Raw genomic sequence first — 23,206 nt, 5'->3', positions numbered from 1 at the left:
TTGTAAAACAAATCTTATTTCCTTTGGCCTGAGGATAACGACATGTAATTATTTAATCATATGACACACTTTAACTTAAAATGTTTCTGCCTATTGGTTAAGTCATCATAAATGATTACTTCTAGTCTGCTTCAGCTATGAGGCAAAACATATACATTTTAAATATCTTCACTGTGGAACAACATGACAATCTTTTTCTTGTGGTTTACAGTGCTCACAGGTCAAAAGTTGGAACTTTTATACTCAGCAGTGTTGTTTTTAGATCATGATTCAAGCACTTGTACAAACCATAGACAAAAGGGTTTGTTAAAAAGCAATTTAACAGGGTCTGAAGCAACAATACAAATTCACTTACTCAATTAAATTACCTTATACACATTTCCATCTGAGTCAAAAGCATTATCCAAACTTAGAAAAGAAAGCCTTGAGACTATTGACGAATTCCATCCATGAAAACAGGAGTGAAGGTTTTATGGATGTGCAATAGTGAATAGCTAACATTACTAGAGCTCTTCAAAATTTTAAGAGTACTTTACACTGAAATGTTCATAATAATGCAAAGTGCTCTCATGATTTTAAATCACTCTACACTGAACATCCTCAAATTCTTATCACTGCCAAATATCATCTGTTCACTTATTATAATCAATATGTTAGTTTAGAAATTTGTTGCACCATCTTCTTACCAAGATTCAAAACCTCACTCCAAATACACAGTGAAATACTATTCTTAAAAACGTAAAACAATAATCAAGCAAACCATACTACCAATGACCTTGAAAAAGCTTTTAAGATCAACTAACATAGAAACACAGAATAAATTATCTTCTATAAATTTGTCAGAAATTTGTCTAATATGGGAATAAAACAAACTAGAACACAGTCGGCTATTGGTTCTTCTGTTGCTTGCTAACACTATCGGGAGCAATTCATTGCCAATTACTTCTGCTAAATGACATAGCCATTTTTTTTTACAAGCAAACAGTATGAAAATGATATTGAGACAGTTTAACTGGACATGAGCATATTTAAGACCATGGTTTTACAAAGAAACCATAAAAAACACTGCTAGAAACCCATTCCCTTTCACCAAACCTAACACATTTTGGGCTACAGCTCACACAAGGATAACACTGGAAATTGGCCTTGGCATTAATTCTTTGGTGTGTATGCCTCCAGCATCACTTTCTTGCAAGGTTTCATCTTCAAGCAGCAGCCTGCACTCATGGTAGTTAGCTTAGGGGTGCTGAAGGGGCGAGCGCTGAGGTAAAGGATAGCTGCATCTGTTCCTTTGCTTCTAAGAAGGGGAAGGTTTCTTTTAAAAGTTTCTCAACACAGATTAGAGCGCATATGAAAGACTGTCACTTTGTAGTGATTTAAACAGTTGTTGCCTGATTAATGCCAGAGTTTCAAATTGATCAGTTGATCCAAAAGGTATCTATGGCAGAGGTACTCTAAGGCAAGTCTCATTATTTCTGTAAGATAGTGCAAGGGACAGCCAGAAAATCACTCTCCAAGTTTTGCCAGTCACTTTGGCTGTTTTCTTGCATGACTTAAGCTTTAAGAGATAGCATCTAGCAATGAGGTCAGAACCGAGAGTCACATGGCAGAGGTTGCTATGACTGCAGAGATCATTGATACAGCAAATCAAGCATTAGCATAAGCATGCAAGGCTGGGTCCACAGAGACCTCTAGCCACTGAAGTCTGCAGAAAAGCATCAACCTTATATCCCAGCCACTCAGTGTGGTTGGAGTTGCACTGGTTTACTTGAATTGTCAGGACACCAGTGAGGCTCTGAAAAGCACATTTAGCTTGGCCTGGGGTAAGAGTCCTTGACACAATAGCTTAGACCATAAGCACTTTCTGTTTCCTCCCTTGAAATACAAAATTTGCCTTATACAAGGAGCTAGAATATTTAGGCCAGTGCAGCATCCAGGTATGTAATCTCTCTTTGTTGCCATCAACACCACTGAACTAATCTCCTTAGGCAGGTTTTGTCTCTGAATTTGGAGCAATCAAGAAATTTTACTGTAGTTGAATAGCTAAAGGAATATACTGTAAATAAAGATAAGAAACACCTACAAAAAGGTATTTTTACTATATGTTTCTATCATTTTAGAAGATGAAAATCCGAATGACTATCATCATTCCTTTCTAGTTTTATCTCAAACTAAAGACAATCTATAGACCACCAAAAAGTGCTCAAAAAGTTATTACTCTGCTAAAAGCATAGATGGAAATTTAACTGGATGTACAGACTATCACTGAAGAACTTTGTTTGCACGAAGATAATTTTTCCTGGGGGATTATCATCCTGTGTTTTTATATATATATATATATGTATTTATATAAAAAATAGAATGAGATATATATATATATATATATGTATATTTGTTTTATATAAATAACAATAAGGGGCAGCTGGATTCCATATTTCATAATTAAGTATTAACTGGAACAGGAAATAAGAAATATGTTATGAGTGAGATTCAGAGTTTATTTATGATTGTGTGGCATACAGCACTGAATATGCAAGTCATAAACACTCTAAACTTTTTGTGCTTTTCTTGGAAACTTTAGCAAAGCAGGTATTCAGCCATTTGAATTGCAGGTCTTGATGGAGCTTTTGACAGATCTCGGTGCTATTTCCACAGAACAGGTTCTGCTAAACATCAATAGGCAACTACAGTCAAAGTCCTCAGCCAAACTTTAATATCCAGTACATCTTCTAGGGATGCTGCAAAACTGAGAAACAAGAAAGTGCATAAGTTATGCTGACCCTAACAGGGATAACAGTTTTGGAATGTAATCATAATAAGCTGTACAGGAGGAATTTAGCCAGGATGTAGGTGCTGAGTTTAGATGCTAACTAGGAGGATTGAGTCATTTGATCCTCACTTCATACTCACTGTCAAGAAATTTGTAAGGAATATAACAAATATTTAGTGGTTTATATAAGGTAACGTAAAGTGAAAAGCTTACTTCTGTGTCTGTATAATTTATTCAATACCTTTATTTGCTTTGACAGAATGTGACTGCATTTTTATGTCTATAACTATGTAAAGAATTTTAAAATATGTTAACAACTCTTCCTTAAATCTCATTTTTACAATGTGTACAGCATTGTAAAACGGAATGGAGAAAGTTTTAATGGAGGATTGGTTCACGAGCATTACCAATGCATGTTCTTCCATCTTCTGCCAGCTTGTAAGGATCAGTACAGAGACACTTGTAGCTGCCTGTAGTGTTAATGCATTTAGCAGAAGGAGAGCATGGTGGACTAATTTCATTTTCACATTCATTGATGTCTGCAAAATGAATACACACCAATCAATATTTGTTACAAATTAAAAATTACAAGGGGGAGGATATACCTTCTACAAGTGCTTTTCAGTGATTTATATTGTACACTTTTAGGGAATTATCCATTAATACTGCCAAAATTCCTTTTTGTTGTTGATGTTTAAAGTACATTATTTATTTACTTATGTATAGCTGAAAATGATAAAAAAAAAAAGTGTTATTTTGTTTTAGTGGTCTGCCAAAAGCTAGATTTCTATGGCAATTGATTGAATTTTCTAAAATGCAAACCATAAACTTTGGGACCTCTTCTTGTGCATATCTATATACTAAGACTCCCAGTACCTCTATGAACTTTATTCATACCGTTCTCTACATAAATAATGAAAATAATAAAACTGACACAGCTCAATGAACTTCTAGGCATGATTTTATGATTCAAGGATTCAAGTTAGCTTTGGGAATGAATCTTATAACAATATTCTGTGGTATCACTGCAAAAACGGTTGTTTCTAGAAGTCATATAAATTCTGACAATATCCTGACAGAATGATGAGTAGATGAACAACTATCCATGTGAAGATGTACGGAAACATATTGTCCCTGAAGTCATTCAAGACCTTTCATTTTCACATTCTTACTGTTCAATGAAATAGAAGTCAGTGTGGAGTGCAGGAAAGGAAGTTCTCAATGAAGGAACTAATACATTTTTTTTTTTCAAATTTCTGCATCTTTCTTCTTTCTGTTTAATGTCTATTTACAGGACTTGATTCTGTTCCCTAAACATAGATATCTAATGCTATTTCAGCTGCTGTATGTGTCCTTCTACCAATACAGATAGGTCCTATCTTCCAGTGTTTCAGACTCCAGATCTTGGACAGCACTGCTCCCTATCTGCTGGCAACCAGCTGAGCCTTCTCAGGCTCAGAGAAGAAAAGTCTTCTCTTTTGGGTTATATTCCTTTCGTTCCCATCCCTACCACTATGTTTGATCTGCATCTTCAGTCTGAGTACCTGTTTTTGACCAGTACAAGAAACTGACCCTGTAAGAATGATTTACTGACTTAGCTTGGTATTAATTCTCAGACCATTTAGGGAAATTCATCACCAGAAATGAAATCATACTTAATATTTTATCAAATTTTAATACAAAGCAGTGGCTGCATCCAAAAGTACCCCTCAACTGAAAGTCAAAAGAGTAATCATGCATGGAGTAATATTTAACTTCAGAGCCATTAAGAAATACTATCTTTCCTAACATAACAGACGAATGTATTGTTTAGGATGAAGTTTCCTTACTAGATATTACTGGCTCCATGACCACATTTTGACCATTCTCTGGGAAGGAAAAACCTGCACAGTCTTTGCACTGCAGTTCAAAAGTGCTCTTTCAGCTTGTGTAGACCCATAGTCTCATTATCTGCTAACTAACCACCAACTGATTTTGCCATCACCAAACAGTGCATGTCAGATCCTATCAGCCTACCCCACCTCTCAAGGGGAGCAGTACTTTATTCAGGTAAAGTAAACAGGGTTATCTAAGAAGTATAACACTTAATATAAAGGGAGGTAGCACAGTCTAGAACTAAATGACTTCCTGAATCAATAGAAATGATTTCTGTCAAAGCCAGAGTTAGTAAGCAGAAATTAACAGCTCTCAAATTCCTATGCTTTTGCCAGCAGGCCACTCTGTCTTTTCCAGAGCAGCATGTAATTTTGAAACCATCTGCAGAAATGCTAAGCTCTATCTTCCTGATTATATTACTTGACTTATTCCTAATTTGCTGAACATTTAAAAGAATGAAAACACATTGCACAGACATGCATGGAACAAAGTGCTTTCTACTGTAGAACTCAAGTAGCATCTGTGTAAGTGGGTTTTGATGGTTTTCTTTTAATAAAAGCACTGCTTATTTAATATATGCAGCAGCTTGTTTTCCAATAGCAGATATACAGTCTTTTGTTTACATTACTGAACATATTAAAAGAAACTAGGACAAGGAATGATTCATTCATATAACTTATTTATTCAGTTTGCTGCCAGAACATTAATCTATGGAAAAGATTTTATTATAATTCATTTAATAGCTTTATTTCTTTATATGGTATTTATGTGGGTGGAATCAGTGGATAAATAGGATTTGAATAAAGGAAAGGGCTGCAAATTTCATTTGACTTTTTCTATACCAGGTATACAATTAGAATGAATAGCTTTCTATTGTGCTGTCATAGAAATACTGATAAGCAGACTTTATTAAGGATCAGCTGCAGCACTTGCATTCAAATTAATTTTCCATCATCTATAATATATTCCTAAATATGGCCTTTTCAGGTTTCATTTTTTCTCATGTTCTTATAAAGCTGAGCAGTTTGAGTGCATATATATATATATATATATATATACACACATATATATATATCATTATACCCACACACATTTGAAATATGAACAGAGAGTTCATCCTTCATAGCTGTGAACAGTGAAACTCTAGTAACAAAATATTTGACACATTCTCTTTCTCTCTATCTTCTTCCTTTCAGCAGCAAAGTAGGGGTAAAAAGAAGAGAAAAATTGAAAGAATAATTGAAATAACACAAAATTATCCCCTGAAAAATGTGCATAAGTGTTGAAACAAAGTATCCCTTTACTGTTTTTTTTACTTGCTTTACTTTTCTACCTGCAGAACTAATTCATATCTGAAAAATCTTTTCACAGTTATTTTGGGGACCAAGGTGAGTTGGAATTGAAGTTATAAGTAATTTGCTTAATTTCACTTAAACTCAGTATTTTTTTTCATATTTGCTTATGTTATTAGGATGATATGTGAACTACTGGCACTGAGCTCATTTTGTATCTCAGCATCCACTGAAACACTGCTAGGAAAATGGCTTTTAATAACCATCTGTTCTGCTGTGAAGTGGAATGTAGGAAGGAGCAATGCATAATTCTGATTCACTTGTTTTTTCCTATGGCTGTTAATTGGCTCATTTTTGCTTAATTATTTAATTTCTAATGAGATCTACCTTTCATCCTGCATACTGAATCAGAACAGGTAGTGAGTGAGATAGCAAATCTGGAGCAGGGAAAATTTCATGTCATCTTGGCATATCTATATACCACAGAAGTCTGGCTATCTTTTTATCTAATGAACTACATTCATTTCTACGCAACACAAAGAAAAGGACACTTAACACTGTACCTTTCAAGAGAAAATAGGAAGAAGTTCACTTTTGATGAACTGTGCTAGAAAAATTAGAAATCAATACACACACACACATATATACATAGATAGATAGATAGATACCTATACAAACAGGAGCCTGGAAGTCCCATCCTTTGCTTGTGCAGGTTAATTGTTCTTCTCCTTGTAACTGAAACCCATTTTGACATGAATAAATCACTGTAAATTTTCCAAATTCTGAACAGTATACAAAATCACCATTTTCTATACTCTTTGGTGTTCCACATGTTTCCTCTACAAACAAAAAGATCATATTCTGAGTTTTTTTAAATTATCATCATGACCCAAAAGTGGATACTGTTTGCCATTACTGCTATAAAATTAACTTCAATGAAACTACGCATATAATTGAAGATGATCAGGAATTTAATTGTTCATTTCTGGACAAGGATTTATATAGGTTTGATTGCATAATCCTTGTAAAATAATATTAATTTCTAATGGTATGTTCTATATAGCTCTTAGCTAATATTTTCTTTCCAAGAACTCCTGTCCCCATTACCATAATGTCTGAGTATCTCACAATCCATTCATCCGTTATTAGAGTGAAGCTAGAAAATGCTTTATTTTTTATCGAGCAGGAAATTGAGAAAGAAGGAGAGAAAGACCTACATCCCATGTCTAAGTGATAGAAACGCTAAAGATCTGTGGCAGATCAGGAACTCAAGACCTGCTATAACCATCAGTGTTCGAACTGCTGATTACTCTCCTCTCTGTCAGGAAAAATTGATAATTACTAGACTACCTTCATGATAGATTTCTTGCCAAGCTTCTAAATTCATCCCAGGAATATTGTCACAGTGCTTAAAATCCTCTGGAAACTTTCCAAGTTGAAAGGCATCTACTGGCACTTCAGAAATCCCTGTGTTTTCACAAATCACACGGGACAAAGAATGTTTTCTGAGTTCATGCTTTTGAGCTTCTGTGAAAACATTATCATTTTCCCACCAAAATCTGTAAAGATTGATAGAAACATTTGGAAAAGATTAAATTCAAAGAGCTGATTCTTCTTACATTCACAATACCCTGTTCTTAAGACCAAAACAAAGAATTTCACTAAAATGCAGTGGATACAATGATAATAAATATCACCGTTCTGCAGATTTACACATCCAACTCTGAAGGCACAAAAGGGCTTGTGTGAGTCTGAGATGCTGGTCATCCCAGATAGTGTGTTACGGTCAGTTAGTTAAAACCATTTCATATTCTGTATGTATTCACACATACAGGATTGCTTTTCATTTATTATACGTAGCCACAAAAAAGTTACACACCTGAAAGAAAATTTGTAAGTAAATTGTTTATATTGGAAGCATAATTTTGCACACTAGTATCCACAATTCAAACTAATTTAAGCATAAGTTACTGGAGAAATAGTGATAATAGATTTCCCCATGCTGTAGCTTTTGAATTCTGTTTGCCATTACACATTGTTGTTATAAAAATACATATTGCTGAATGCTTTTTTGTTTAAAATGGAGTCCTTCACAGAAGAATCACATTTGTGCTTTGAAGATCTATTTATTATATATTATATTCAATACATAAATGTTCATACACACACATGTATATGACTATAAAAGAGCTTAGTGAGAAAGGAAGAGGAAACACTTGAAAGAAAAAAAGAAAAGCTAAACAGGATATTGTAACTTTTATAACAACGAGAAGGCTGTTCTATTAAAGATCATATAAATTGAGTGTATTTGAGTTCATTCTATAGTCACATCATAAATGACAAAAGAATGTTTCTAGATAGTTTGACAGCATATCTGCATTAGTAAATTAAACAGTGGTAAGCACTGCTAAATTTTTAAGATCATCCCTGTAGTACTAAGGCCAATCAGCATTTTCCTGAATGCTAGACAGGATTTTGGGGGTAACTTGACCTACACCTTCCCATTAGATGGTATGGATGTGACCACACCGTACCAGTTGATCTCAGGTTTAATACAGGGCAGGTGTGATTTCAAAATACTGAGGGGAGCAAGGCAGAGGGTTTCTGGCTCTGTAGGTTTTACGTTGATGTCCCTACGACAGAAGGGAACAGCAGCAGTGAGCGTGCATCCTGTGCAAAGCCTGCGCGGGAGCTGTCACGTTAGCACGTGGCCCTGCAGTACCTTGCAGATCCGACAGTCTGGTTTGTGTTCTGGGGAGCACAGCGGCTGCTGACGGGGTCTGGTGGTCTTGCCTCTTCAGACTCCTCCGCCAACAGAAGTGGACTTAGGAGCCCAAAGCCACTCTGTTATAAAACTCAACTCATATCTAACAAGCTAAGTACTTGCTGGATTTTGAAGAATTGGCTTTAGGTTTAGGCAAATAATTACTTACAGCAGGACACTTCTGGGAGAAACATGTGCCATTTTGCCTGTCTTTGGGAGGAGAGACAGGGTGAATGTCCCATGCCTCAGGGGCACTGGGACAGGAAGCCCATGTGAGACAGATGGGCTGGAGAGAGAAAGAAAAGATGCCTTCCTCACACCCCTTTCCTACCCACAGTGTCCCCAAGCACCTCACAGCAGCCTGACATCTCACTGTCAGTTCCTAGGTTCTTCCCTTACCCAAACCCCGCAGACTGCTCTCCACTCAGCTTTCCTACACCTTTCATTTCCTCTTTTGTCTAGTCTATAACGTATTTTCCTTTCATCACAAAATTCAGTTTTACTTACAAGATTGAGAAGACTTAAGCAGACCATTATTTTTCAATCCTACACAGAAGCTAGGTGATTGCTCTGACAAGGGTTACTCCAACAGACCTGTATCAGGTCACCAAAATTTTACAGATGAATTTTACAGGGTTAGGGTAAAAAAGGAAAAATAAATAGAGACACAACCCCTTGCACAATCTCTATGCAGAGAATGACAAGATCAGCTTGAGAGTTTTTGCTCACAGATTGCAGATCCTGAGATAAAGACTCAGAAAAGAGACAGAAAAATAAAAGGCTGATGGAACAGAAAACTTGCTTCAGATGTTTTGGCTGATGTTAAGAAGGGGCCTGGGTTTGGTACATTGGAAAAAGAAATTCCCTCAGTTTTTTTCAGTTTACTGACAAAGGATTTTATGTCTATCAGGATGGAGTTCAGTCAGTTAAAAATTCTGCTTACTCGTGATTTATGAACCTAAACCAATACCTTAGAAAAGATGTTTTGAAATCCCTACTTACTGGCATGCCAATTAGTCTATAAGGTTACCAGTGCAGACATTGCTAAGTATTTAACAAGCCACTGCATTGAAAATGTTAGACTTTTCCATTCTTATTATGTGGCAACTATAACATATTTTACATACCGGTGTAACCTTTCTTAAATAACTCCTTTGAATAGTCTCTACCAGAGAAGAATACCATTTCAAACTTAAGTTAGCTGACACAAAATTTATAGTGTAGACTTGGGGATTATTTTATTATAACTGTTTCCACTGAATTTGGAGTTAACTTGTTAAAGTAAACTTCAATTTAATGCTACCAGTATCACAAGATACTGCATAGCAGAAATAAGACTGGAGGTGACCTTGGTGGTAGATCAACACCCCCCCCCCCTCAAGTAGGCTCAGGTATGCCTATATGTTTCAGAAGACTTTTGACAGTGTTTAAAAATAGTTGAGAAGAATGTTTATTGTCTATATGGTTTGTGCTATTGGATATATTTGTGATCAACATATATTTTTTCAGCTAGCTAATTAACATTTTTTAAAGTTCAGATTTAAACTCTGCCTTGGATGCCTTTTTACATAATGGTTTCTTTCCACAGCAGTGACAAGGAAAGAAACTTTAATGTAGATCAGGATAAAAATCAGATGGACTTAAAATACCTCTCCTAGGCTGGTGCCAGTAGTTTATAATTAGTCTTCTCATAAGACTCAAAATTACAGCCACAAGAGTGTGTCAGAAATTAAAAAAAAAGTTGTTCTTATAATTCTTTTCAGGAACAGAAGCAAAGAATAAACTGAATCTTGTATCATTTTGGGGGCTAAGGTCGCATTTCTCCTGTTTTCCCAGTGCGGAGCATGGCACCATCGCAAGGTACTGATGGCAATTGTGTGGCGTTCGGTGTAGGAGATCCTACACAACATTGGATGTGTTTGATGAGACACTTCTGGGAGCCCCCTGAAGCACTGGCTCCTCCAAGGCTGGGTACCTGCTGTTTCTATCATCCCTTCTAAGAAAACAGAGTTACAACTTTCTACCTATCTCATCTGACTTTGCTGTGTTTGCCGTGGTGTTCAGGTCCTTCTGGGTAGGGACCTGGAGCCTATTGCAGTCCTCATGGACTGGGTTGCTAAAATCTGCTCAGTGCTGCCTCCATCCACTAAGATGTTTGTTGCTCCCTGGTGTAATTAGCTGCTTACATTGCAGTCAGGGGTGCAAAATTGAACATCTCAGTAGCCTAGAAACAATCTCCGCATCATCTATAGTTGGGACCATATAGAAACAAAAGAAGAATAAGCAGAAGATCAGCCAGCAAAGCAGGAGGAGCTAAAATAAAAATGGGGAAGTGGGAGGGAATAATTTTCTTAAAGCAGGTATTTCCTTTTGCCTAAAGCTGTCTAATGTTCTAGAAAGTATTCTGACTTATCAGCAAAATTCCATTGCTTTTATACAAACCATTCAACAACATGAATAAACTTACCGGTCGCCATCCCTTAGTGCTTTCATTTGCTTTCCAATTATACATGCAAACAGGGGACCAGTTCTAGCACCTGGAAGAAAGTCTTCTACCAGACCACCAAGCCAAACGTCAATATTGTTAGGATTATGGTACAATTCCATGATTTTTTCAGTGACTTGCTGGTTATTTATTGCTGTATTCAGCTCAGTTTCAGTTTCCAGTTTTGGTAAGCCACAGAATTCTCGCCAGTCATTATAACCTAAAAATATTATGTTAAAAGGAAGATTAGAGTCAATTATTAAACATTCTATTTAAAATTAATAAATTCACATGCACTGGATTCTGACAGCCTTAATCACAATCATGAACAGTTATGTCTGAAAATAAGCACATTAATATTGGTTAAATTGTATGGAGAAATGATGGCTGCATTGAAGACTTCAGGATATACAAATTCTACATCATTTTCATGAAAATAACCAAAGGTGTAAAATGATTTTCCTTTATTTTAGCAGTAAAACCATTGTGATGGATTTTTTGTGGATAATATGAACAGGAGCATGCACTGCCTCTTAACTGGAGGTTTCCAGAGCAGGAATGCAAGAGATGAAGCACAGGTAAGGAGGAAAGTGAAGGAAGTTAGTAACTGAAGGCACTTTACTAAGGTGAGTGTCCCAGGGCACATATCTAGCTTCCCCGAGAATGGACTTCTTTTATGTTTGGCTGTCACTGGAATTAATTTCCCTCACTTTCTGGCAGCAAAACTTCCATTTCTGGTCCTAAAGGTGAAATGTCTATTTCTAACCTTGTCCAGATCAAGAGCTTTAAACTCCAGGCTGGAGTCAGACTTCTTTTCCACTGTCTGGGGCCAATGACTTGTATATTCCCAGCCGCAGAGTGGCACAGCTTTATCAGGAAAATGGGAAAGGTTTATCACCAAGAGATGCAACACCCTCTGCCAATCAGTCCTACCCCTGTGGGCAGGGTGTCAGACTCAAAGCATAGAAGAGCATCCAGGTTTGTGTCTTATTCTGTGCAGGCAAGTGGGCTTGATCGCGCAAGGAGTCAGGATGTGGAGCGGAAAAGGCAAGGAAAGAGGCAGAGCCTGCCACGCTGCGTGTTGCTGGCTCTGCTCTCAGGAGCTGTGGCACACTTATTGAAGGTTTTTACACAGAACTGGGAACCACTTGTTTGTTTTAATAGCTGATGCAGTTGCACTGGACTAAGCTCTAGCATAGTCTCCCTCTAACCCTGTAAACCCGTGGCCTGATGGGCTGAGTCTCTGTGCCTGTTTGTTCAGTCTTACCCAGGCTGACTGACACAAGAATAAGGAAATAGAATAAGAATAATGAAAAAGAGGGCACCACTCAAAAAGTGAGGTATACACCTGACTAGTGTTATCTACACCACTACTGGAGACCTTCACTACCTTCACTATCATCAGCACAGCTAATGAGATGGTGCCTAGGTGGACCTCTCCCGCTGATGGTGAGCAGCAGCTTTGGGCAGAAACCCCCAACTCTTTTGGCTCCAGTAAGAGCAGCCCTAGGATAGCTACACTGGGCAGACACAGATCCACTCAGTAATAGCTTGCTTCCAGATTCCAGATTTAAGAGATTATTTTAATTTCAAATATTGGGGAATATTTTATTGCCATCAAAGTTAAAAATACTCGCCTCTTATTTTTTAAAGGGGACTTAATGTACTTTTCTGGTTATATTGCCAAAGTTGTTATTTAAGAGTTTAGGATTATACCCCAGATATAAGCAGAGATAGCTCAGTTATTAGTTGGAAGAAAAATTTAAAAAATAATAGACCTGGGAGTCCATGATCACGGCCACGCTGTAAATTTAATGATGCTAAATCAAATGAGCCATTACTGGACAACACAAACAATTTTTCTGTTAACTCTTCATTTAGCAGTTGATCTTGCACTTGTAGTTTTGCTGAATGTGCTAGAAGACCTCTGAGTAAAGGATCCAAACCACCTTTAAACACAAAAATAATATAATCTTGTAGCATATACGAAAATAAATCATTATAACTTTCTTTACAAATGTGAATGCATGTATGCTTCTGTATTTTTAAATGTTTTCCCCAAAGGCTTTTATATTTGAACACAGGCAATAACCTGCTCCAGGTTGAAACAGACATAAAAATGCTGTGAAAAGGTTCCATCTGCTTCTTAAGATGTCAGAAAATTTACAAATTGACAATATACTTATCCATAAAAGAGCAATATTATCAATCTTTAACTACCACACTCTTTTAATCTGGTAAGTGAGCTGTTTTTAGCAAATAACATCTGTCTGATTCAGCAAACTAGTTAACAAAGATGAATTGTCCCAGTTCATGTTAATTATCTGGAACCTCTTCAACAACCTAAATCAATGATGCAATTAAACAAATTTTCCTACTTTAAGATCAATAGCTTTGAAAAATGCTTTAATACTCTGGAAAAAAAAATGTCTAAATAAAACCATACCTTCTTTAATGAGCCTCCAGGGCCTAAAGAAAACTTCATGCAAATGAAGATTTGGGAGTTCTGGATCATCTAAATATTGTGCATTCAACCTCCTTACTATTGGTTGAATTGTTGCATGACCAAAACGGAAAGCAGCTGTTGAAAATATGTTAGAAATTGTAGGATTTATTGTGGGATCATAACCTCTATAGAGGCCAATATACTGATTAAAAGCATCTGGACCAATGATTTTGGGAATGTAATCTCTTAAAGTAATAATCTGAAAGAAAAGAAAAAGAAATATTTATCACTCAACATTTTTGTGGGTGAATAATACAGCTTCCCATACGCAAAATGAGTTTTTCTTCCCTCATCTATCTCCAAGCAAATGGCATGACTAACACCGGTGTCAGATGGTAAATAATACTGTTCCTCCTTTTGCAGTAAGGAGGCGAATGACTCGAGAGAATCAGTGGCAGCGCTCAGCACATACCATAATCAGGCTCCTGTAAGCCTCTGCCTAAGCTCTAGACAGAAGCATCGCAGCTAGAGATCACCGTATCGCCACCTCCGTTCCAAGGAGCTCACAGGAGCTGCTCTGAGATTTAAGACCTGGATTGTGAGGCATAAACTATAATACCCTTAAAAATGGTAACAAAAGCATGACTTACTATAAAACCTTTCGTAAATGGTTGTTGATATCAACAGAATCTGTTTTCAGTCACATATTTGTAACACAAATCCTCTTTAGTGAATATTAAAAATGACTAGGCTTTAAAACACTAGTACCCACAGTCCCTTGGTAGACATTTTATGCAGAACTCAGGCCAATTTATAGGTTCCTAAAAAACACACTTCAAAAATGAAAATGATGATAAATACCTTCTATCAAATGCTTTTATAATACAGTAGTATCACAGGAACATATGAAAAAAGCATGTAAGTAATACTGAACAAAAACAAGTAAAATGATACAACATACTGAATAAAATGAAAGTGCATTATAAATTAAATAACACATTGCACTTAATTAAACATAATGGAAAGGATATGAAGCATAGTGAATGCAACAAAATACATTAGAGATTCCATATAATATATAAGCAAATATACAAAAAAATGTACTTTGAACTTGATATAGTGTATATTGAAAATCCAGCTGGCATAAAATGTCCTTATCAAAAACTTGTTTTATTATTTTAGGCACGATGCAAAGACAAGCAAGCCCCTGCAGAATTCATTCACTCTTCTCAGAGAACAGAGGCAACAACCTCTTTATGTTTGCAATTATTCTAGGTTAGGTCATGCAATGAACAAAATACATGAAAGATATGGGTTAGAGTTCCTTTAACAATTCCTTTAATACAGTATACTAGAAAATCTAAAAATAGATGGAAATTAATACTGACACTGTCACTTGAAAAGCTAACTTTTGTTACATTCATAAAGGTTTTGGCAAGACAATAGTTCTTTGTGATTTAAGATTTAGAGTTAGTTTTTATGGACAAGGTACATCACACTGTTGGATTACTGCAGAGGCTGAAATACTGACTTTACAAGCCCTGTTCCTCACAACTTGGGGTGGCTGTGACTTAGAAGCATCAATGAGGCAGCCGTACCCACAAATCCAGGAAAAAGAAAAGGCAGAAAAGGAAAGAAACACTTTGTTCACATCACCATAGCAAGCTGGATACAGAGGAATAACAAAGGTTTCAAATATGACATTGCTCATTATAAATGAAATCCCAAGCTAAGCAGCTCATAAAGGCCAGTTCCCCTGAAAAAAAGGGCATTTCAGATTTTCTATTTACCCCAGAGGCAAGATCTTAATTTCTCATTCCTTGAGGGGAAGGGGGGGTGAGGGAGTAGGGGAGAATTGTTTAAAGAAATTTAAAAGGGCAATGGGCCAAAGCGTATCTTATGCCTGCCTTGTGCTAGATGACGCTTATGTGTGATTAAAGGAAGAAATTTTGTAGAAATTTCTGATAGCTAAATGAAGTTGTATCAAGTAGAGATGATGATTTTTAGAAAATACTGACTGAGGTAATAAAGGAGAAGATGATACAGTCAAAAAGGACCGGGAGTCTCGTGCAGAACTACATTAAAAGTACATCACAATGTAACACCTAATTTTTTGTGTAGAAGACTTCTGAATTTATTTTGCCTGAATTTGCCTGTACAAAGTCAAGGAAAGACTCACTGCAAGAAGTTCTCACAGATGACACTTTTACAAAAGAAGACATGGAACTACTGGAAAGAGTCCAGCATACGGCTACAAAGATGATTAGGGGACTGAAGCATCTCCCCTAAGAGGAAGGGCTGCGAGAGCTGGGGCTCTTCAGCCTGGGGAAGAGAAGACTGAGGGGGGATCTTATCAGTGTGTACAAGTACCTGAAGGGAGGGTGTCAAGGGGACAGGGACAAACTCTCTTTAGTGGCGCCCAGCTACAGGACAATGAGTATTGATTTGAAATGAGTATGATTTGAAATTTTTATTTCCTTTCCGATTTGGCATAAATAAGCATAATATTTTGTTTCAACACAGAGCTGCTTCAACATTGAGTTTCATCTGTGAAAGTAAAAGAATGTTCTTGTCTAAAAATAATTCATGAAAACCAGAGGCAGAAAGTGGTAGTATTAGTCAGAAAAGGTTTCCTACACATTTTATACCACAGCTTGAATCATATGTACACTATGTATAACAAGGTAATTGAACCCTTACCTGCAAAAATACTAGTAGGTAAGATTAAACGGATTAAACGGGCCATTCATGCGAGAGGCAGCATCCTTCCTATTCAGCAGACAGACTTACAGCAGGGCTCTCTCTGTGGGCACCTTGGCGAGGTTTGCCTCCAGAGGGGGAAGCACCCCAAAAAGTCAGCCACGTATTAGTATATTTGAAATAAGTTACATAATTTCAGAATATTTCTGTGAAATTTTCTGTACTTATGAAAACATATTCCAAATTAAGTTATGTGTGTGCAGTGTTAAAGATACAAAAGTACCTATTCCTTTCTCATCAGGCTCAGCAGACTACTTCCTCCCCAGTATTTTCCACAGTAGTTATTAATGGGGAGAAAGAGATAGAAAAAGAAGATAAAAATAAGGGTGGAAAAAAGAATGTAAAAATACATGAACTATCATGAGAATAAGCAATTCCAAAAGTGCAACTTGTCTTGGCCATTGGCCAGCGATAACTGCAAAGGAGTAGTATGTCATTGAATTATTGTTGAGCCAATTAAATGAACCACCTGCATTTGAGAAAGAATGCAGAAATAACAGAAACCACCAAACATAGCAATGATGTTTAACACATTAAAGTGTCATGCAGAGTTGATTTGAAGTGCTTGGTGTACTCTATAAATATTAAAGGATTACAGATGATATTGAAGTTCTAAATGCTTTCATAAAGAGCGATTACATGATAGCTCAAATTTTAATAAATAATGAACAGATTATTAAACTTTATAGCCCAATCAATAACTCTTGACCTTTATAATTTCATAGAGTTTAAGCTCAAGTTTAGTCCTCCAATTTCACAAACAAATTTTATCCAAATTAGCAATGATAAACCAAATAATTTTAGTTAAGTTAAAGTATGCTGGCCTTGTGGGAGACTCACCTTCAACCAACACCTAAGACACTGGTCTTAGGGAGGGAGGGATGGAAGAAGCTCAGAGAGCACAAGCAGATGTAGAAGTAAGTGAAAAGGTTACATACATCCTGCAAACTGAGTGCAGTTGTCAGTTATAGGTGGGATCAACTGACAGTAACAGAGTTATTTCAGTGATGATTCTCTGAGCAGATACCATGATAAACCAAATAGTATTTGATTCAGATTGATCTACAGAACTGCTTCATTCTCTGACTAGTGCCACCTCATTGACTTTCCCAGTCTAAATGGCAAATCAGAGCAAATGGCCTCTGCAAGTACTAGTACAAGTGTATGCAATTGCATCCTGCAAAACTATGTACATATAAGATAGCAATGTTAAAGATAGTCGCAGCAGTTCCATAAGTGAGATTTTGTCTTCCTATTTTTCCTACATTCTTTTATTTCTTTAAAGGAAAACAAATTTAAACTATTTTATTTCAGAACACTCAAAAGGAGGTGTCTTGATTTGCCTCATTCTGTTTTCTCAGGTCAAAACAGGCATAATTAAAACAAGGAATCAATTTCATTTCAGTTAGTAAATACCAAAGAAAAAAATTATTTTTGCATAAAACACTGGGTGAATCAGCACATACATTTTTACTACAGCATACTGGAAAGTTAATACTCCTATAGTTAAGCATGTGTGGTTCATACAAAAAACAAAGAGAGAATTAACCACTGTTGTGCCATAGATAAACTACTACCTATAAGCGAAATATACTCACAGTTGTACTATTACTGCAATGCCTAAAACATCCAAAAAAGCAGTTTTGTCCAGGATATCAACAGACACTTGTTGCGTGTTTGGTAACTTTGTCAAATTTTTATTATTATATCCTTGTCATTAGAGCTATTTATACTACCACAAAACATTTAGGAGGAAAAGTATAATCTAGAGAGAGATATTTTTTCAGTTTCCTTATTCCAGAAAGAAGGAAAGGTTTTTTTGTTCAGTTCTCTATAATTATACACCTACAGGCAAAAATTACACTTGAAAGTAATTCATTCCAAAAAGAGAGAAATGCTACATTTTAGAAATGTATAGCAACTGATACAAAGTTTTTGAGTGGAAATCTAAAGTAACTTTGACTAGAGCTGTCATTAGTGTACTGGCTATCATACCACACTAATAGAGATACTGCAATTACATCTCTTGAGTTAATGTTTCTGAACCAGCTAGATATAATTCAAACACATTTCTAATGAGCCACGGGCAAATCTCATTAGTGTGTGATACCGGTGGAGATGATGAGCAGCCCAGATTCATGCAGTGAATTGCCTTGCACAAAGTATTTTCTTTCAGGCCATGATGTTACTGAGCAGAAATTAAAAATATTTGAATGCATAGAGCCCCACTTTTGGATTTATTCTTTTCCTCTAACAAGTGCTAACAACCGTTCTGACCTGACAAAGCAATTATTTTAAAGTAAACAGCCCATTTACAGTAGAGGACCTGACATGGTTAAAGTGAAGAAAAGAGCAAAAATATTAAAGCCATTTTTTAAAAAAGGACTGACTAAATAGAATTAAATGAAGTGTGCTACTTTTCTGAAATTATTTACTCTAAGTGCAAATAACAGCATGTAAAAGAATGAAGGGGGTATCTTAAAGGATATGTTCTGCATATTCTGCTGATTGAAAACTGTAGCAGAAAAAAGGAAAAGAATTTTATCATAATAGTGAAATCTTCCTTCCCTGCCTCAATTTTTCTTCCAGAGGAGCCTCCATTTGGTACCAAAAAATCTGTTTCTAAGAATAAGAAAGCATGTGAAAGTCCTCTAGTCTCCAATGTATTCTGATTCTGATATTGCTTACTCAGTATCATGGATTGTAATAAGTAGCGTCAGTATGGTTATGTGAGTAAGGGCAATCACAGCAAGTACAAAGCCACCATGGACTGGAGGAGCTGGAGGAGCAAGGGGAGGTGCAGGAGCCTAGACAACCTACTGGGCAAAAAGGGGCCACCAGCAGCTGTCCCTGGGGCCACCATGGAGCGCATGGACCGATGGTGGGCCAGTTGTGAAACCTGCAGGGATAAGCCAACGAAAGAAACTCTGCCCCGAATGCCAAGCAGACTAAAGGGGTGGTTGCCGGCAGGGGTGTAGGGATCATGCTGCAATGAGAAGAGCATCTGGGGGCTGCACAGAACCTTGCATGGGATGTTTTAAGGAGATTTTGAAAATGTGTGAAACATGATAAGAAATTAGAAATGGATTAAAAGCGGGGAAAGGGAAGGACTGAGATGGACTGGGGAGGAACTAGCATGGGGAAACAGAGGGGAAAGGGGATGAAAGGTTGTTTGACTGTAAATACTCAAATTAATGGCACAGCACTCAGCTTCATACTGGTTGGGCCTGAGGACGGGGAGCCGCAGCATCCTCCTGTCTATCAGGCTAGCACTGGAGGAGTCCTCCTGGGCCATGCTGCTCCCAGAGCTTCCTGCCTCCAACGCCATGAGCAAGCAGAACACAGTGATGGCAAAATACTAAAGTAAACAAATATCTTCTGGGATCAAATTCAGAATGCAGAGTGAGTCATCTGCCCTTTGTACTTGATACTTGATGAATGTTTAAATCGAGATTTTTAACTTTTTCAGAACTCATTGTCATACTTTAATAAAAAATTCAGTGTGCTACTTTACTTCTAAGATATATTTGATTTAAAATACCGCAGAGAATTAAAATTCTAAAAAGAATGACTATACTCCTTTTACTACAAATTATACAAGAGGATTCTCATTGAATGTTTTCATTCTGGTTCAGGTATGATAGGGATAGCCCAGATCACATGGAGGTCTGTAAGAACAGAAGTTGTTCACACTGAATATATAAACTTTAACTGTGAAGAAAAACAAGTTAGAGTTTGCATCACTATTTTGGGGAAAAAATAGGAAAATGCTGAGTAGAAATAGGTTTTCCTATTCACTGGGTTAATATAAACATTCACATGGACTTTCTTTTCTCCTTTATTTTTTCCATATTGATTTCTCCCTCTCATGTATCAAGAGTAGCCCCTGAAGTTTACACATTAACATGGCACTGAGAATTCCACAGACGTTTTTATACAGGAAGTCATTTGTTTATATAATACCTATGAGAAAGCAAATATCTTGAGCACTACGTAAATGCAGAGATGTTACTTTTTACTTATTTCCTTTACTAAAAATACTACAAAGAACTGCATCTGAAAAGGTCTCTTTAGATTTCAGTAGCCTAGATATACATGGGAGAAGTTTGAAGATGAAGCAGAATAGAAATTGCCATAAAGATCAAAGCGCTGAGATCTGGGATCTGAACAACTTATGGACAAAGAAAGTGCATTCACAAAACTGGAGAACAGAATGGGCTCTTAACATGACAAATTTATAGGTCAGAAATAGATGGTAAAGAAAAGGTAACGTGATCTCCAAAACCACTCACAGAAACATATTTGAAATTTTGTAATTTGTTCTGTTCTAAGATATTCACTGTAAAATATTGATAAGCAAATAAGCAGCCAACCTGATGTAGAGCACCGACAATTTTCCGTGCTTCTTGGTACACAGTCTCAGGGCTCCAGTGTCTGTTCATGCTTTTCAGGGCTCGGGCCAGGCGGTTGTGCTCTCTCAGCCACAACGTGTGCATAGCTGCCAGGGAGGAGACCTCGCTCGATCGGCTGTCCCCAGCCAGAAAGCATTCAATCCTCTCACCTTCGCTCACGTTGGAGTCTTGCACACAGGGGGATGGGATCAGGTCTACAAAGGGCAGGTATTCCCGACTGTTGTCATAATATTTCAGGTTTACTCTAAGGAGGCCTTCGCTGCTTGTTAAATTTCTTAGCTTGTTTTCAGCAGCAGGGGTACTGCCATAGACAGTAGAAGCATCAAGAAAAGAAGTTAAGCCATTAATCTGTTGTCTTGGATTTAACACTGACAGATTTCCAAAGAGAATACCGTGGTCGCCAGTGCCACATGCAGGAGAGGAACGGTAAAAGGGCATACAACCCATTCCATTGGATAACGTATCATTCGTGGTTACCTGTGGAATAAAAACAGATATCTTCTGAGGTGAAGGTCACATAGCTGTGGATGCTGAATTGACGTGTTCAAAAATTTCCATCCTCTGCTTCAGTTTTGAGTTGCTCAGATCTCATCCATTGTAGTGATATTTTCTAAACTTTCAAAAATTTTTTTCTGTCTCCCTCAGGTTTAAGTAAAAAGATTATTTAACCATATTTCAGCAAAGATAGAAATAATAAAAAAAGCAAAACAAAACCCTTACTCTGTCACAAAAGCAAGTTACTATAAGCCCTTTCATACATTTCTATATGTGAACTGGCCTAACTTCACAATTAAAAAATTCGTCATGGAATGTATCATAGTGAAGATGTGAACATCTGGGCAAATTATGTTCTCCTGAATACCAAGTGAAGCAGCAGGTTTACATGTGTGTATAAAAATATAATGAAGAGCTTTTCTGTTTGCGGCAGTGTTTTTAAAAATCTTTGTTTCAATACACAAATTTATCCCAGTTTCCTAAGGTAAAAAAAGGATATGCAATTATTCACTGTTTGCCTTCTGCCAGTCCTTCACTGATATTCCCCCACATAATTTTACAGGGACAGCTGTCTTACAAATACTAAATGCTGACAATCTTTATAAAATAAGAAAGGCTGCCTAAAGTCATGCCTAAAGATGGAAGGTCCTTTATCAGTTTGACCCGCACACGACCAAGAGCCTGAGGCCAATTGGTCATCCAGCACCTGTGTGTTGGCCTGTTAGTCAGCATGGACACAGACCGAACGAGCCTGTAGGTTAGTCAGCTATCCCACACAGAGCTAAAGGGTGTGGGACACACGTGGAGGTGTTATGGAAGGGGATCTTGCAGACAGGTAATGGGTTAGGGGAGAACACAGTCCAAACTGGAAAAGTAGAAATTTTGCCATGGGACTGAAAATACTATGTGAATAACTTAAGAGGAGGGGATAGGTGAGCAGAGGTATTGGAGGAGGAGAGAAAGGACAGTGGGAGAAAGGTTTTCTTCACATTGTAGGATATCGAAGAGGAAAGCTCAGGCCAGCAAGACTATTTAAAAGAAAGGAGTTCCTCACTAAACTATAAGCAGTCAGGTTTATGAAATGATTAAAAACTATCTGCATTCTCTAATCATAGAATAGTAAGGTTGGAAGGGACCTCTGGAGATCACCTAGTCCAACCCTCAGCATAGCCCATGCGGGGATTGAACCTGTGACCTTGCCATTAGTAGCACCATGCTCTAACCAACTGAGCTAAACCTGCCCCAAATGCTGATTTGGCTTCATGAACTCTCTCTGAAAACCATATTATTTCTAAAGTCATTTAGAAACATCATTGTGCACCCATAAAGAGACATAAAAATGTGTCCATTCAAAGAGTTTAAAAAAGATTAACCTGAATTAAAAATGTTGTAAAAATCATGGAGTCTGAGTTTCACAGAATATAAATCTAGGGTTTTCTTATCCACTGATCAACATGAAATAGGTACAGTAAAACTTACTAAAGATACTGAAATATCTCAGAAAAAAAATCTTCCAACATTTGACCAAGAGCAAACGAATCTGTTTTGTACAGAAACCTGATCTAATCCTTTTTCTTTGTATTCTGTCTGCTTGCTCTTCATTTTTGAAAAGTCTTTGGCAGAAGAGACTGAATACTGCAGATGTTACATAAAATTATACAATTTCTTCTTTATACTTTTAACAATTTAGCCTGTGAAGATAGAACAGTCATCAAACTGGGGTTAAAAAGACTAAGACAACTTAGCAATGGAATTCAAGAACTTCATTTAATAATAAACTCATTACCCCCTACATTACCCCCTACATTATACCAAACAATATTTTCTTACTACTGAGAACACATGGAAGAAGGAATTGCTACCAGGAAATCACTTAGGTTAAGAAAGGGCCTCATTTATTTTTCAAC

General features: G+C 36.9%; 1 protein-coding gene across 1 annotated transcript in view; it reads right to left on the bottom strand.

Annotated features, from left to right (window-relative positions):
- Positions 1–3,148: 3,148 nt before the first annotated feature.
- Positions 3,149–23,206, bottom strand: part of TPO (thyroid peroxidase) — a 47,215-nt gene continuing 27,157 nt past the window's right edge. The window contains exons 8-14 of the mRNA XM_062571136.1: positions 20,766–21,281; positions 13,633–13,891; positions 12,965–13,135; positions 11,169–11,406; positions 7,288–7,496; positions 6,606–6,776; positions 3,149–3,309 (exon numbers count right to left, since the gene is read on the bottom strand). Of these exons, the coding sequence (XP_062427120.1) occupies positions 3,149–3,309; positions 6,606–6,776; positions 7,288–7,496; positions 11,169–11,406; positions 12,965–13,135; positions 13,633–13,891; positions 20,766–21,281 (1,725 nt within the window). The remainder of the gene's footprint in view (positions 3,310–6,605; positions 6,777–7,287; positions 7,497–11,168; positions 11,407–12,964; positions 13,136–13,632; positions 13,892–20,765; positions 21,282–23,206) is intronic.

This window comes from Rhea pennata, chromosome 3 (genome assembly GCF_028389875.1).
Source record: "Rhea pennata isolate bPtePen1 chromosome 3, bPtePen1.pri, whole genome shotgun sequence".
Lineage (NCBI taxonomy): Eukaryota > Metazoa > Chordata > Aves > Rheiformes > Rheidae > Rhea > Rhea pennata.
This window is presented reverse-complemented; position numbering and strand designations above follow the sequence as displayed.